At 40.4% G+C, this 16,887-nt stretch overlaps 1 protein-coding gene across 4 annotated transcripts in view; it reads right to left on the bottom strand.

The window, feature by feature from the left end:
• Positions 1-16,887, bottom strand: part of LDB3 (LIM domain binding 3) — a 177,171-nt gene that overhangs the window by 49,762 nt on the left and 110,522 nt on the right. For 3 of the 4 annotated variants that reach the window (XM_033942033.1, XM_033942035.1, XM_033942032.1), the window contains exon 5: positions 8,188-8,624. In XM_033942033.1, the coding sequence (XP_033797924.1) occupies positions 8,188-8,624 (437 nt within the window). Of the gene's footprint in view, positions 1-1,846; positions 1,870-8,187; positions 8,625-16,887 lie in introns of all 4 variants that reach the window. The other variant, XM_033942036.1, reaches the window with a different exon arrangement.

The raw sequence follows: 16,887 nt of genomic DNA, 5'->3' as shown, positions 1-16,887 counted from the left end.
TGACTAGGCAATCTGTCAAATGTTTTGGTTATACCTGTTGCACGCCTAGGTCTAGGTCGGCACACCTCCCACCCACTGCCCGCCCTTTCCTCTCCTCTAAAAATGCCTCTTTTCTCTCTGTGCATTTAGAGGCAGGGGAAAGGCCTAAGCTGGTTTTAGATATGTCTAAAACCAGCTTTGATTATGGGTACGTGGACGATCAGGTTTTTTGATCGCCCAAGTACCCATTTAGGCCACTTTTTAGATGGTTTTTATTATTATTATTATTATGAGCCCCATAGTGCATATGTTACCTGGACTTACCATGAAAATAGGAATTTTCGATGTCCACAGATTAGACAACTTATAAATGACCCACATTTCATAGCATCAGTGAATGAAATCGAATCATGTGTTCTTGTGAAAAACTTTCTTGGCAACAAGAAGGCAGACAACTACACACAATTAGTAGAGGATATGTTTTTTTCTTTTAAACGGACTTGGCTGCAACATAAGTGTTAAAGTCTATTATCTAAGTGTTACTTAGATCGTTTTCCAGAGAACCTTGGTGACTTAAGCGAAGAGCAAGGTGAAAGATTTCACCAAGACATAAAGACAATAGAAGCCAGATACCAAAGAAGAGGGGATGCACACATGATGGCAAACTATTGTTGGAATCTTACACGGGATTGTCTTGGCAGATCCCACTCTCGGAAGTCATACAAAAGGAGCTTCTTGTGTGTCACATGACTCAAAAGTCTGTATCATAAACTTGTGCATTTGGTATGAAATGAGTAGATTTTCATGTTGTACACTTTTCTTCATGCTTAAAAGATATAATTTAAACACTACATTAAAATATCTTGATTTTTTTTAATGGGCGAGCAGAGTGAAGAGTGGTATATGACACATGTTCTGTATCTCAAAAACTAGAGCTGATAGGAGAAACCTGGTGCCATTTTTGGAATAAGCAAGTCAAATATACCCAGAAACAGGTCTAACATTTGAGGTACCAAAAGGAGTGATGGCCTGTGTTATCATGCAACACTAATCACATTCATGTGATAACATCACATGCTAATTTGCACATGTAACTGCTTAACACACTTTAGTAAAAGGACCCCTAATGCTTTTTTAGATGCGCTAACAAGCCAACAAATTAATACAGTAAGCTTTGGGGATTTTTTTCTTGATATCCCTTCATCTTTTTTTTTTTCTAGTAGTTTTTGTTTTACTTTTTTTTTTTTAAAATTTGGCAGTAACAAATGCAGACTTAAGCAGCTTGCAACACAGACCCAGCCCATTGAGTGACTCCGATTAACACCTTCATCTTTATGATGCCCCCCAAAATCAGATAAGGCTTCGTTAACAACATTTCAATATAAGGGGCTCCTTATACGAAGCCGCGTTAGTTTAACGCGCATAATAGCGTGTGCTAATTTGCTGGCCACGCTAGCCGTTACCGCCTCCTCTTGAGCAGGCGGTAGTTTTTCAGCTAGCTTGGGGGTTAGCGCGCGCTAAAAATATGCGTGCGATAAAGCTGCTAACGCGGCTTCGTAAAAGGAGCCCAAGATGTTCCAGGCATGCTCAAAAAGATGCGCGAAGGGGTTCCAAACAGCAGAGTCCGCATTCATAAACTCAGGCCACCAAATATAGCTTCTCTGTTGTGGTTAGGGCTTTCAAATCATTTGCCAGCAGGAGGAATGCATATCATTATCCACAACACAACAAATCATGATGCAAATCATACACATGAAGCTCCTCGTATATTGTCCAGTTACAAGCAAAGCAACAACAACTCGGTTCAGGCCAGTAGCACCAACAAGTTCAAAATACACTGCAAAAACATAAAGCATTTGATACTAACTTGGCATCCGGGTTGGCCATGACCTAGGAGGAGGAGGGAAGAGGAAGGATAAATAAAAATGACAACAATAATTTCAGAGCTGAAGGGCAAAAAGTATTAACCGGGGCTTACAAGGCCTATTCTTTTCATCTATAAATAGGAAAAGACAGCAGCTGTGTATCTGACAACTGTATGTGATTAACGGACAAAAGAATGTGGGGATTATAGCTGATCTAGTAGGATCTGAAGCAACAGGAACCTCTGGCTGACATGTCACAATAGATTTGTTTTAGAAGCATGGTTCAGAAAGACACAGTATATGACAGCGCAGAATGATTTTCAGGATAAATGCGCAACTGACAATTTTCAATCTAACTGTCAAACTGGATAGTACAGGGCAGGGAACAGGGGTTGCCCTTCCTTAAAATTCTAATCTACCCAATATCGTACGATCATATATTGATTCTTTTGGCTGACATATCTCCAACCAATCCGCACATCAACTTGAAGGGGCAAAGCAAACAGGAGAAGAGAAAGAGAGACGGCTTATTAATGTTATTGCTCTTTAGATTTCGTAAATCATGCAAGTGGGCTGTGAGGGGATATTCAGTGACACTTACCTAGGCAGTGCAACTGACTATCCCCTCTGACCCCGATTCTATAATCAGCATCTAACCTGTAGGTGGCGAGTGCAAATGTCAATCAGCTACTAGACGCTATTTATAAAATCACGCCTAGTGGTGTCTAAGCAGTCTTAGGCGCTTAAAGGTGTTGAAAACTTAGACGCACTCCATTTATGCCAGGGTTTTCTTGGCCTAAATGAGTGCGCCTAAGTCAAACCACACCCAGAATCCACCCCTAACCACACCTACTTTCTGGTAAGTGCCTTGGAGTAAACACTTACCTTGAAATGGTAGGCAACTACCAACTAATTAATTGCTTTTTAGTAACACTTTTCAATTAGCACCAATTAATTGAATAATTACATAAGGCACTTAGATTACCTAGGCGTGCCGATCTAGGCACCTAATTTCAGGCGTCTTTTATAGAATCTGGGGCTCCCTGGATAGTGTTTGGGCGGTTCAGGGGTGGAGCTATGCTACTCCGTAGCAGTGTCCACACAATTAACTGGGTAAGTAGTACCGCTTAAACAGTCCTAACTTTGCCCAGTTAGTTATGCGGGTACGGCACTGAATATCAGCCCGTATCCACATAAATTCTGGGCACCGCCAAAAACCTGTACATTCAGTGCAGGTGTCTGGATATAGCCCGACACTGATATCTGAGTCTTTGTGTCTGGCTGAATATTGACCCAGAATTTTTTTTTTATCGTGCTTTATTATTTTTTATGATGATGAACACAGAAAAAACTCAGTAATGGTAAAGGATCACAATAATTTTTCCATTGTGGATATATAGCATTTCAGGTCTCCTGCTAAATCACACTGAAGGCCAAATATCTTGCATTAAGAATTCACTGTACAAGAGAAGGATCACATTACTCTTCAAAAACGTGCTGGATTGAGAACTGACGCCCTTTGGGTGTTTTTCAATTTGTTTGAATGTTTTTGAACTTGGCATGCTTTTTCATATTGATTCAATTCCTTTTCTGATTAAACATTTAGAAACTGTCTTTTGAATTTGATTATTGGTATTAGTCAACTAAGAACCCTATGTACTAAACCTTTCCTAGTTTTAGCATGCAAAAGGAAATCACTCCTCTGTAAAGACCCTACTTTGAGGCCTCTGGTATATTTTTGCCACTGATGGCATAACCCCAGAAAGCAGCCTGGAGGCTCTGGTGTTCACCCTCTCACCAATCATGAGATATAGATTGGACTTTGGAAAGTCCAGAGAGGAAGGGGAAAACGATGGCCAACACAGATTCCAAAGTTCATCTCAGCAAGAAGTACGAGTGCACCTCTGAAAAGGGGACATGTGTCACTGTTTCTGTGGTATTGCATTGTATGCAGAGTCTTGCATCTTAGGGTTTCATTTCTATATATTAGTACTTTTAGTTTGTGGTCCCATATTTGCTTAGGGGTTATCTGTGTTTTGGTATGAATATATGTTTAGAAGTATACAGTGTGCTTTGTGTAGTTTAATTTTGTGGTTAACCATCATGGGCTCCTTTTACTAAGGTGCGCTAGTGTTTTTAGCGCACGAAGGATATTACCGCACGCTATGCGGCTAGAAGTAACGCCAGCTCAATGCAGGCATTAGCGTCTAGCGTGTGCGGCAATGTAGTGTGCGCTATTCCGCGCGTCAATGCCCTAACGCAGCTTCGTAAAAGGAGCCCTATGTGTTGTAAATAAGATTATATTGTAAGCATATATGAAAAATGAATGGAAAAAATTGTAATACAATTAGTATTATTATAGGGGCGGAGATTGGGCAGGTCGGGGTGGATATTGGGCGGAGCTTTCAGGCCCTCCCAAACAAAAAAGCATTCCGCTGCCTTTGCTTGCTATGCTTACATTTTCTAGCCTTAGGTAAAAGGAGTCGCTAGCATGCAAGTGGCTCAGAATCATAGGCTAACAGCTCCCTTAGTACATGAATAATGCTGCTTGTGATCAGCTACACATAAAAGGTAGCAGAATTATTCATACTCCCAGGACCGTTTTGCTGCTAACGTAACTCAAAGTTCCCAGATTGCAATTTAATGGGATCAGGCATTAGTTTGCACGCTAACCATGAAGCCCCTCCTACTATAACTTTCCTCTCGAAGAGTCCCAATCATTTCCTCCATTCAAAGCCCCTTTCATCACAACTCCTAATTTTCCAGGTTTATTTGTTCTTTGATATACAGTTTATCAAAAACATACCTAAACGGTTTACAATTATCAGAGTATTGTTAAAATTAAATAAAACTTTAAAATTAAAAAAGGAAAAAAACAAAGAAAAGTTGGGGGGGGGGATGACAAGACATATAGACATACTGGAATAAAAAGGGAAAAGTGGGAGATGGGAAGGGAGAAAAAGGGAGGAAAGAAACAGGAGGGCATTAATACATTAGGCCCCACCAAGCATGGGGTCTAGTGGGGTTAGGGCTGAAGTGATCCCCAGTCATGCCTGTCATTACCAGTTCTGGGTTCAAAACATTGCCAGCAACCTCAGCAGTAGTCTCATGGCACTACCACTAATGTGTGTTTACTGCAGTTTATAATGCACTAATTTTAGGTGTGTTTAGATGTCCCGTGGCTGTTTATGCATTTTTATTTTTTAGCCCTGGGGTGGATCTGGAGGAAAAGAGTAGCATGATCTGTGCGAATCAGCACAGCTATATTGGCATGTGCTAACCAATAAGCACATGGTTAGCATATGATCCTTTACCACCTACAAAATAGGTGTTAGTGCTAATGGTCATGTGCTAATAGAAAAATTTGCACATGACCATTATTGCCAAAATAGAAAAATATGCCTTTTCCTGGCAGTGCTAGAAGTGGCCTTAGCACGTGATAAAGACTCACACAGGGAATAGGCCAGACCACTTTTTAGCACTGCTTAGTAAAAGGGCCCCTTTGTGTTTTATAAACATTACGGATTTCTATTCCGCCTATACCTTGCAGTTCAAGGCGGATTACAAAAGATTTGACTGGACATCTAAGTACTTGCCTTCTTACAAAAGTCAGTCTGTTAAAAATTTAACCTCAAAAAGTTGTTTTAAGAGTAACTTTACAGAACTAGAGATTATAATACATATTTTAAAACATGAAAAAGATGATGAACATGCTTGTAACACATGCTTAACACACAAAAGTAGCAATCTCTGAAAACAAATACATGTACTCATACAGACACATGCGTATTGGCATAAAATCATACACTGCTGGGAACAGCAAAATCACTGAAGACCTGCTTTGCTAAATCACTCATGAATTATTCCCAACTCAAGAATAAATGTGGCAAAAGAAAAGGACTACAACTTTTGCCTGAAGAAACCCACTGAACTTCACTAGGAAAGCCAGGGGAGGGAGGACTCAAACACCGAAGAGCAGGAAAGCATTTAGGGCCAGATTCTTTAAATGGCACCATTTATAGAATCACACCTAGCAGCGCCTAAGTGGATTTAGGTGTTGCTATGTGTATTAGACACAACCACTGCTCCATTAGGCCAGCTTTTCACTTGCCTAATTTGGCAGCACCTATGTCAGTTGCCTAACAATGCCCAACTCAACCATGCCTATTCTTCGCCCCTAACCGCATCTACTCTTTGAGATAGGCATCCTTAGACGTGAGAGGGCGCCTCTACTTAGGTGTCATTAGGTGTCCTAAAAGTTTGGCACCATACTCTTAAATTGTTTAATTAATGGGTTTCTTTTTTTTTTCTGATTGACTGAAAACAGGCTTGGTCAATTACCGCGCTGATTAAGCCAATTAAAAAATAAAAATTAGGTATGGTTCCCAAACTTAGGCGTCGCTAGGCAGCTGCAATTAGGGCACCTAGCAGTGCCTAATATAGGCACCATTTATAGAATATGGCCCAACTCAAGTTTATTTTTTTATTTTTTTGAAGGCCCAGAGAGGTTGGGGCTTTGAATGCCAACATAATTCATATTACATTTCTACTAGAGATACAATTGTAGTTTTGGTAAATGTGGGCAGTGGCGAAGTATGGGTGAGCAACGCCCAGGGAGGTGGCTCCCCTCCCCCCCCTGCTGCCCTCCTCACCCACCTCATGCCACCCCCTCTTCCCTTTCCCCCATACCTTTTTACCTTCTCCAGCATGAGCAGCATGCCCACATCGGTGTCAGCTTGTCCTTTGACATCACTTCCTAGGCGAGAGTGTCGATGTGGGCAGCAGTCTTGCGCCGAGGAAGTAAAAAAAGGTACAGGGGAAGGCAAGGGGTGCGTACACATGGCAAGAAGAGGAACGTGTGTGGGGTGAGGGGGTGGAGAGAAGAAGGGGTGCTGCGCCCTTAGGAAGACTGCGCCTAGGGTGGACCGCACCCCTCTTACTATGCCACTGAATGTGGAATACTTTTTTGAACATGAATTCTTGATGTACTATTTCTGTTGCTGCTATAATACGTATTAATGCTGCAAGGGAAAGGCACAGGTGACCACAATGATATATCCATGTTATGATTTATTTCACTGTGCCAATCACATGCAGCTCAATCTACACAAGAACATTTAGGAATCAAGAGAAGAGCCAGTCTACAAGACTTGAGGAAATGAAATTAAGCTGCAACATGCATTGACAAATGATACGGACCTCTGCTCCTATTATTAGGAGTGGGCCCTCTTCATCATTAAGAAATTACAGGTTAATAAATGCATGTCTATGACCGGAATCTCTTTTAGTTATATTTTTGCTGCTGACATTTGCTTTCCAAACTCTTATTCAAACAGCCACTCTCAGTTGTAGTTTCTATCTCTCACCTCAATTTTATGCCTTTATTTTCTTGGCCCTCTTCTGTGTTTGTGCTGTCTATTATCACTGCAGCTCCTTTTTCTCTAGTTGGCCAACTCATCTGCTTTGACCTTTCATTTTGGAAGATCATGAATAACGCCGCTTGTGATCAACTTCACATGCAGAATTAGCAGCATTATTCATACTCCCAGGACCGTTTTGCTGCTAACATGTGTCTCAATATTCCCAGGTCTTAAAGAGGCCAGTGTCAATTGTAAAGTGCTGTATCATGCTTATCTACTCTTAGATCTCTATGTATTAAAAGTTACCAAAGCGTTTATCCCATTTTGTGGCTATGGGGAAAATGCTTATTATATCTCGCCCAAAATGAGAGAAAAGCTTTAGAGAATCAGGAAAGGGTATTATTATAAGCCTGTGCACAGTCTATATTTTTATTGCTTGCCATGTATTTTGTTCATTGTTCTTCTCATATTTTGAATGTCTTTTGTGCCTTTCTATAACTTGAACAGTTCTGTACAATGAAGAATTTTAATAATCATAATCCTGCTATTACTAAATCAGACTATTATTAGATTAATGAAGAATATTTTTTATCCCAGTTTCTTAACCCCAACAGTTTGAGCTAATGGCTTGAAACACCAACATGTTCTAAAACATTATTGTCTTAATGAAAGTCTTACCATAATACCTTGTGTCATGGAAATTAGGATATACAGTGCAACTTCTGTCTTTTATAGCACCAAGGACCAAGAGTTTATTATATACACTATAGTGAAAGTGAAGACATTTGATAGTTGATTATGAATTTTCTGATAACCACATCTGTCTTATTATTTGCATGTATAGAATTTTACAGCCATAAGCACGCAATTGCGTTTTTCTAATCCATTTATTCTATAGTCTCGGGCTTCCTTTTAGATTGTACCTTTGCTTTCCAGAATATGATTTTCTATAGTGCCAATTCATTAATTTAAAACTTACATACCGTCTACGATGTTCAACTTCCGATGCCCTTCCTTGGAGAGTTAAATTGTACATTTCCGCCATTTCCCTTAGAGTCTCTGCTGAGTAAAGGCCAATGGGATTGTTATATTGTCTTTTCGGTATAGGGCTAAGTTGGTGCTCAGGACTGCTGCCATCAGTGGCTACTGGGCTTATTTTTGGACTTGGGTTATTCTTTATGGAAGAGTTCGATGTCATCACATGAGACTGAGAGGACAGAGAAGTTCTAACTGAAGTTGTCTTTGAAAAAGAAGAGTTATGGGATTGGCTTATCTCCTGCTTGCTGAGGTCGCCTGAAAGCATTCCGTTTGCTGTCATAGTATCCCCCATGAGCCCTGAAGGGTTGCTAGTAAATGTATTGGAGGATGTTCGGTTGCCACTGATTTCCAAAGTGTGGTCCTGTAACAGCACACATGCAGACTGGAAAATGAAAAAAAAAAAGCAACAAAGGGTATGCATGCATGCCAAAAAAAAATAAAATAAAAAGTTAGGAACTGCATGAGTACATATACAATATGGCAAGGCTACTGTTGCATAAAAAGGCCACAAGCTAGTTAGTGTTTAAGCTTCCAAAATCTCTCTCAAGCCAAATGTTTATCATGATATTCCTACTGTATGTTTAGTATTATAGGGATCCTAGAAAGGAACATGTTTATTAGCAAACAGAAATTTTAATTGCAGATCTTTTCTGGTCTAACTGTACACATTTAAACTCTATCCACTCTTTTACAATCTGTTCAATAAAATGAATTCTAAATAAAATATTTAGAAGGCAATTTTCAATAGGATGGCTAGACGCAAGAAATGTGTACTTTTATAATGACCTATATTTTGGCAAATTTTCTATGAAAAAACTACCTGTGAATTATGCTTTTGCAAAGCATCCATTCAATATTAAGACTACCACCAAGATGTTTGCTGTCGGGCCATATCTGGCTATCGGTGCTGAATAGCTGGGTCTCTGGTGGCTGATATTCAGAGTCAGTGGATTTTGCAATTATGTGGGATGGTTTGAAAATTGCCCCTTGTGTCTACGAGATTCAAATTCCTCATTGTCATTGGCATAATCTTGTCACAAAAATTTGCTGATGTTTGATGCATTTGTTCTATTAGCTGCATATCTAATACAAAAACATTCAAAACTGACATGAACTAGCAGCATTAGCATGCAACGCAAGTCTTTTGTAAAACCCAATTGCTCAGTTAATTCACTCTTAAGGTATAAACCCCAAATTCTACTAAAGCACTAAAAATTGTGTGAGAAATTTAACTGAATAACAAGCTAATTAGTGCCAATAATTAGAATACACAATTAAGGGTGCTAATTAAAATCAATTACAAATTATGCACGTAAATTTAGATGAAGGATCCATGCTTAAATTTTACATGCGAGTCTAAAAAGGGACGCAGAAATAGGCGAGTCATAGGTGAATGGGGGCATGGCTTTAAGTTACGTGCACAATTATAAAATAAATTTAGGCACAGGCATTTGTACCATATTTTCGTTGGTGCAAATGGCTGCACCTACATTTTGGGCTCCTTTTACAAAGGTGCACTAGCATTTTTAATGCACGCACCGGATTAGCGAGCATTAGCCGAAAATCTACCACCTGCTCAAAAGGAGGCAGTAGGGACTAGCGCATGTGGCAATTTAGAGCACGCTATTCTGCGCGTTAAGGCCCTAACGCGCCTTTGTAAAAGAAGCCCTTACTCATAGCTCTCTGTGGTAAGCACTATTCTATAAAACATGCCTTACTTTAAGTGCGACGTATAGAATAGCACTTTTTTGGCACCAGATTTTTGTGCGCCATATATAAAATTTAGGCCAAAATGACCAATTATTTAATCATTTTGATAATTTTGCCTCATATCAGGTTTAGGGTTTTATGTAATTATTTTCAGCAATTGTCCGCTAATACAATTACCTTAGAATGTAAATGCAAAGAAGTGTTCTTAGGGGGAGGAGCACTGGAGACACACCCAATTATATGCATAACTTATAGAAAATTATAAGTGCCACTTTTTGGCACTTTATTTATGCCTGCTATTGACATGGCATAAATGAGCATGCCAAAATATAGGTGTATTTGTGCAGACTTAGGGCTCCTTTTACAAAGCCACGTTAGCAGTTTAACGCACGCAATAGCGTGCGCTAAACTTCCAGCCACGCTTGCCGCTACCGCCTCCTCTTGAGCAGGTGGTAGTTTTTTTGCTAGCGTGGGCGTTAGCGCGTGATAGAAAGTCGCGTGCCATAAAGCCGCTAATGCAGCTTCATAAAAGGAGCCCTTAGGCTTGAATTTTATAATGGAAATTAAACAATTTAGACCAGCTTTAAAAACTCACTTTTTAAACTAGCATTTCCCAATTAATACAGAAGAATGGTTCAAGCAGTTTGACGTGATGTTGACTGACAGTCTCTAGGATCTTTGTCCTAGTATAAAATAAGACCTGGAGAAATGCCAGTCAGTCGTGCCTCGGTTTCACTAGCTTCCTAAACTATGCTTCTTCCCATTGATGAAATGTATTGCAAAGCCTGCTTGCTTCTGTCAAATAAAGATTTGGTAATAAGGATCCAAGATGGCCGCTGCCTGAATGATCGGGTTAATGCTCCGACCGAAGCGCTCCTAAGTACCTGGTTTTCCTGCTGGTAATGGTTGCTTTCAGCCGGGATTCACTTCTTTCTTTGAAACAATGCCGAAGAGGAGAGGCAGGAGCATTGCTGTTGCCTCGCGGCGCTCCAAGGGTCCCTCCCTCGGCAATATCGAGGAGCTGCTAAGGAGGATGCAGGGAGCTGCGTCGGAGAGTCCGGTAGCCAGCCCGCTGAGGATCCCGTGAGTGAGTGAGACTGACGGGATACCTCTTGGGCCAGATACCACTCTGAGCCCGGATGTCAGAGCACCGCCTCCTCCACCACAGTTGGCTAGCTCTCCCAGGGGTCAGGAAATCCCAGAAGAATGGGTAGTACTCTCCCCGGAGGCAGGAGATTTAACACCGGAGAGCTTGAAAATGGAGATCCCGGTTAGGATTATCTCCGGAGAAGACACCGTGGGAAATTTAACAGCTGAAGGAGGATTGAAACAGAGAGAACAGAAACCAGAATACCTTAAGGAAGGTGAGAGACTCTTCACTTCCGTGCAAGCTTCTTTTGGGGATAGGCCTCCTGAGGTGACCCTAGAAGCCCTTTGGGGCTTGGTAGCAAATTTTAGGAAAGTAATTAGTTCTAATTCCCAAAAGATTGAAAATAAACTTATTTGCCATTCAGAAGAATTAGAAAAATTAAAAGTGGACATGACTTCTTCAGAAAATTTACTTCAAAAGACTTGGCAGGATATGGTTTCAGTAAAACAACTACAGGAAACTATAATTAAAGACAATTTAAATCTTAGAAGAAAAGTGGAGCTATTAGAGAATCAGGTGCGTAGTAATAACTTGCAACTGATAAACTTTCCAAGAATAACTATGATTACACCTAGAGATATGCTTAGGAGATATCTAATAGAAATACTGGGAGTTCCGGAAGATAATCTTCCACCATTTTCTCAAGTCTATTATCTTCCCAGTAAAAAGTTGCATCAACAGCAACCTGTTCCTACTGAAGAACAAATATTGAATATTACTGAGATATTGGAGAAGTCAGACAAAGAAGTGGTAACACCTGCAACATTTGTAGCTACTCTAGCTCTTTCTATAGATAAATCTTGGTTTTTGAGACTATTTTTTAAGAATAAACAGAAGGAATTTCTTGGTTGTAAAATTCAAATGTTCCCTGATGTTTCAAGGGAAACTTAAAAACGTAGACATGATTTTCTTCTTTTGAAACCAGGGGTCACCTCGTTGGGGGCTACCTTTTATCTAAGACATCCTTGTAAGTGAATTGTCTGTTTCATTCCATTAAATATGTATTCTTTGAGCCTCAACATTTGATTAATTTTCTGGCTATGTCCCTTCTGGTCAAGGAGAAAATTCAACTTGAGCTCTAAAAGAAAATAGTAACTCCCAACCCGATCTATAGGCATATTTTTACTTCTTTTGGTTGTTTTCTTGTTTTTTTCTCACAAACTAATTCTTGGATCTAAAGAGGACTTGAGCTGATTTCACCATAATAGTTTTATTGGAAACTACTTAATTTGTTAAGTATGGATTTATTTGATTGTAATATGTTTGGTTAAATTTGCTTTTTGTACAAGTTTTACTTGATATTATATTGAAATCAATAAAATACTTAAATATATATATATATATATATATATATAAAAAGATTTGGTAATAATAACAATATAAGTTCTAAAGTGTCACTGTTTGACAGCTGTGGAGCGCAAAAACTGTGATTGATATGAACTTAAATAAATAATTTAGTGAGAAGACAGTGTGGATTGATAAGTCTAACGAACGTAGAAAACTACAACCCAGCGCACCACACCATCATAGTCTTCACATGTGTGGTGAAAATCAAATAAATAGTGCAAACACACTTAGGGCTCCTTTTACTAAGGTGCGCTAGCGTTTTTAGCGCACGCACAAGATTAGCATGCGCTATAGCGTGTGCTAGCTGAAAAATTACCGCCTGCTTAAAAGGAGGCGGTAGTGGCTAGCGCACACAGCATTTTAGCGTGTGCTATTCTGCGCATTAAGGCCCTAACGCACCTTTGTAAAAGGAGCCCTTAGTGATTAAATGCTAATGCTGGGTTGGGCGTTCTTTTGGATTTATCTCAGCTCTTCTGTTCCTGCTCCACAATGAATTCTCATTAATTGAAGGTTCCTGATGAAGGATTATTACTCCGAAACTGAAGTTCAGTTAAACCATCTACAATTTGGAGTGATTTTTCAAGTTTGTTGCAGAAGAACAGCGTTTTTGAAATAGACCATCCCACTGGAAGCATCTTTAGGAGTCCTTGCCTATGCCGGATTTCCTATTGAGATAAGTCTTTCTTATTGACTTTTTGCAAAGACGGTGCAGTTATTCTGTTTCTCAAACTGTGTCAGTGCTTTATTGTGTAAAAAACTTTTATATAATATTTAATCACTATGGCATGGATTCTGTAAAGTGCGCCTAACTTTAGGCGTCCGGTTTAAGTTGCGCTACAAGGACGTCTATAGCACGCCTAAAGTTAGGCGCACTTTACAGAATCTAGGCCTAAATGTGTTTGCACTATTTATTTGATTTTCACCACATGTGAAGACTCTATGATGGTGTGATGCGCTGGGTTGTAGTATTGAACGTTTTCTACGTTCGATTGACTTATCAATCCACACAGGCCTTCATACTAAATTATTTATTTAAGTTCATATTAATCACAGTTTATGAGCTCCACAGCTGTCAAACAGTGACACTTTAGAACTTATATTGTTATTGTTTTTGAGTTGTTCTATCATTTTTGGGTTTTACTTTTCAAATAACGATTTGGTAGCATTATGAGTGTCTGATAATTTTGAGGATGACAGGGCTGCTGGAAATCAAACTAGGAGCTCAGAAATCCACTGTGCCAAAGTGTCATGCAGTCTTTAATCTGCTTAGTTTTCCCAATCAACAGGTCAATGGCTAAATGGATGGTTGGCACTCTATTATCCCTCTGAGTCTTTGGGCTAGATGAACTAAAGTCAGTCAGTAATACTGACCGGATCACTGTTGGCCGATTCATTGACCGATTCTGGCTGAGTGATCGACGGCACTCCCAATTTTGCATGCAAATGATTTGCACAGAGCTGCAAATCATTTGCCTGCAAATCTGACAGATCAATCGCTCAGTGAGCGATGGACATGCGCAGAGCCCTAACAGCAGTGACAGGGGAAGCAGCTTCCTGTCACTGCTGTTAGGGCTTCTTTTTTTTCAATGGCACAGATGTTGTGCATATTACACACGTACAATCTGCCCCATTAAAAAAAAGAAAAGAGCCCCATGCATGGATGGCCCTACAATGATCCTTTTATTTTTATTTTCTTTTCTTTATTTTAACAAGTTAAGCAGCCTTATAATAACTGAACATGTCATTTTACATTGCTTACAGGGTTGCCAGCATGATATCTATGTAAGGTATATTCATATAGTAACGCTCTACAAGTTCATCGCAGATGGGTGCACCATTGTATATAGGGGTTCCAAGTCTTCAAAAAGTTTCGAAGTCTGTTGGAGCGCAACACTGTAATTTCTCGACATGCGACAAACATAGTCCACTTTAAGCTGCACTTGCTGTCTAGTGGGAGTTCCAGGCTGTTTCCAGGCAGCCATCAACACCAGTCTAGCTGCCGTCAAGAAGAGCAACCAGTTTATGATATTTTGCCGGAACTCTCTCCGGTGGACAAGTCAAACAATGATCCTTTTTCTGCCTGATTTCACTTTACAACTCTTTCACTTTCAAGGGTTACGCTCATTATTAAGACGTTCCTGATAGGTTGATCAGTTTTTATTTCTGTAATCAGCCTAAAGCTACTTTCTAACCAGCCAGCAGAGGGTGCTCCTAGACCCAACCTCAGGAATCCTCTCCACAGACTGTCACTTCAGGTTTACTAGTGCTTCCATTTAGCGGACATTGCTTTTCTCACTTAAGGCTTTTAGCTCTGGCAGAGTAACTTCTTTGCCAAGGTGTGAACAAGAATCAAGAAGATGCTGGTTGTCTGGTGTATTGCTTTTTTTTTTTTTTCAATCTAATTTTCAGTATCAATGCTAATTTAAATATGCGGAAGCATTAAGGGAATAGGGCATTTTGCTTCAATTGCCTGCTAGAGACAGAAGGGAGGAGGAGTATTCAAAGATAGCAGATGCACAGCAACACATTAGTAATGAGCAAAGCAAGGGCTACATGTACAGCCAGCAGATGCCGTCTAGGAATAAAAAAGAAAATCCATTAGTTAAACAGTGCATGCTGTGTTTGTGTCAATTGGAGGGGAAGCAGGAAGTACCAATACAAATCAGTACAGACATGGTTAGCAGGAGAGGAGCAGAGGCATTACTGAGTACCTTAGAGTCAGAACATGAACACCCATAGGTGTCACTCCAGAAATATAAGTAATTACCTAACATTGGGCTCCTTTTATCAAGCAGCAGTAGAACCTTTTATCGTGGGCCAGCAAGGTAAATACTCCGATGCTCATAGGAATTGAATGAGCATCGGAGCATTTACCTCACTGGCTTGTGGTAAAAGGATCTACCACTGCTTAATAAAAGGAGCCTATTGATAATTAAATTGAATCATGTGAGTTATGCTAGATCTTATGGTGATGGCTATTGGAATTAGGAGGGTGAATCCAGGATACTTCTTTCTGATAATACCAGTAGTGAGTGAGCAGTTTGCAAAGAAGGAAATGGGGTTGGGAGAGGGTTGTTGGAAGAATCCAGTAGATTGCCCATATGAGAACCTATATAGTAACATAGTAGAACATAGTAGATGATGGCAGATAAAGACCCGAATGGTCCATCCAGTCTGCCCAACCTGATTCAAATTAAATTTTTTAAATTTTTTCTTCTTAGCTATTTCTGGGCAACAATCCAAAGCTCTACCCAGTACTGTGCTTGGGTTCCAACTGCTGAAATCTCAGTCAAAACCTACTCCAGCCCATCTACACCCTCCCAGCCATTGAAGCCCTCTCCAGCCCATCCTCCCCCAAACGGCCATATACAGACTGTGCAAGTCTGCCCAGTACTGGCCTCAGTTCAATATTTAATATTATTTTCTGATTCTAGATCCTTTGTGTTCATCCCACGCTTCTTTGAACTCAGTCACCATTTTCCTCTCCACCACCTCTCTCGGGAGCGCATTCTAGGCATCCACCACCCTCTCCGTAAAGTAGAATTTCCTAACATTGCTCTTGAATCTACCACCCCTCAACCTCAAATTATGTCCTCTGGTTTTACCTTATTCCTTTCTCTGGAAAAGATTTTGTTCTACGTTAATACCCTTCAAGTATTTGAACGTCTGAATCATATCTCTGTCCCTCCTTTCCTCTAGGGTATACATATTCAGGGCTTCCAGTCTCTCCTCATACGTCTTCTGGCGCAAGCCTCCTATCATTTTCGTCGCCCTCCTCTGGACTGCTTCAAGTCTTCTTTACGTCCTTCGCCAGATACGGTCTCCAAAAATCTACTTTTCAAAATATCCCCAAAAGCACACTACACATACTTTGTTATCATACAAATATTTAGAAACCAATGCAAAGAGAGGAAGTGATGTCATCATTAGTTATGATAACCTGAGAGGGTTTCTCCAGGATAAGTTGACACTTTAAGTTCGCCTTCTAATCAAGCATCTGACAACCCAACGTGATCAATCCTTGCAAAATGGCAATGAGTTGGTCGTGGCTCCAAGAAGCCAAAAACTTTGGATGGATCCCGGACCGCATCTACTACTTGAACAGATGCCTCTAGATCAGTGTCTCTAAAACTTTCTTGAGATGGGGTACACTAAAAGTAGTGGCCATGGCTTGAGGCACCTAGAAGTGCAAGGATGACATCACACATCTGAGCATGTGCAGAGGCCCTCCAGATGGGCCCTGAGATGCCAGTAAGGGGTGCCAGCAGGGAAGAGGGCTGGAGAGAAAGAGAGGCACTGGCGCCAGCTGATTGCCTACAGCAGTGCTTCTCAACTACTTCAAGCTAAGTAACCCCTAAGTCTAACAAATATCAACTGAGTACCCCAACCATAGACCTCCCTAGGCCCACCCAAGCTCTGCCCCAGATCCCATCCCCTT

Source organism: Geotrypetes seraphini, chromosome 4 (assembly GCF_902459505.1).
Source record: "Geotrypetes seraphini chromosome 4, aGeoSer1.1, whole genome shotgun sequence".
Classification (NCBI taxonomy): Eukaryota; Metazoa; Chordata; class Amphibia; order Gymnophiona; family Dermophiidae; genus Geotrypetes; species Geotrypetes seraphini.
Note: the sequence above shows the minus strand (reverse complement) of the source record. Positions and strands in the feature narration are given on the sequence as shown.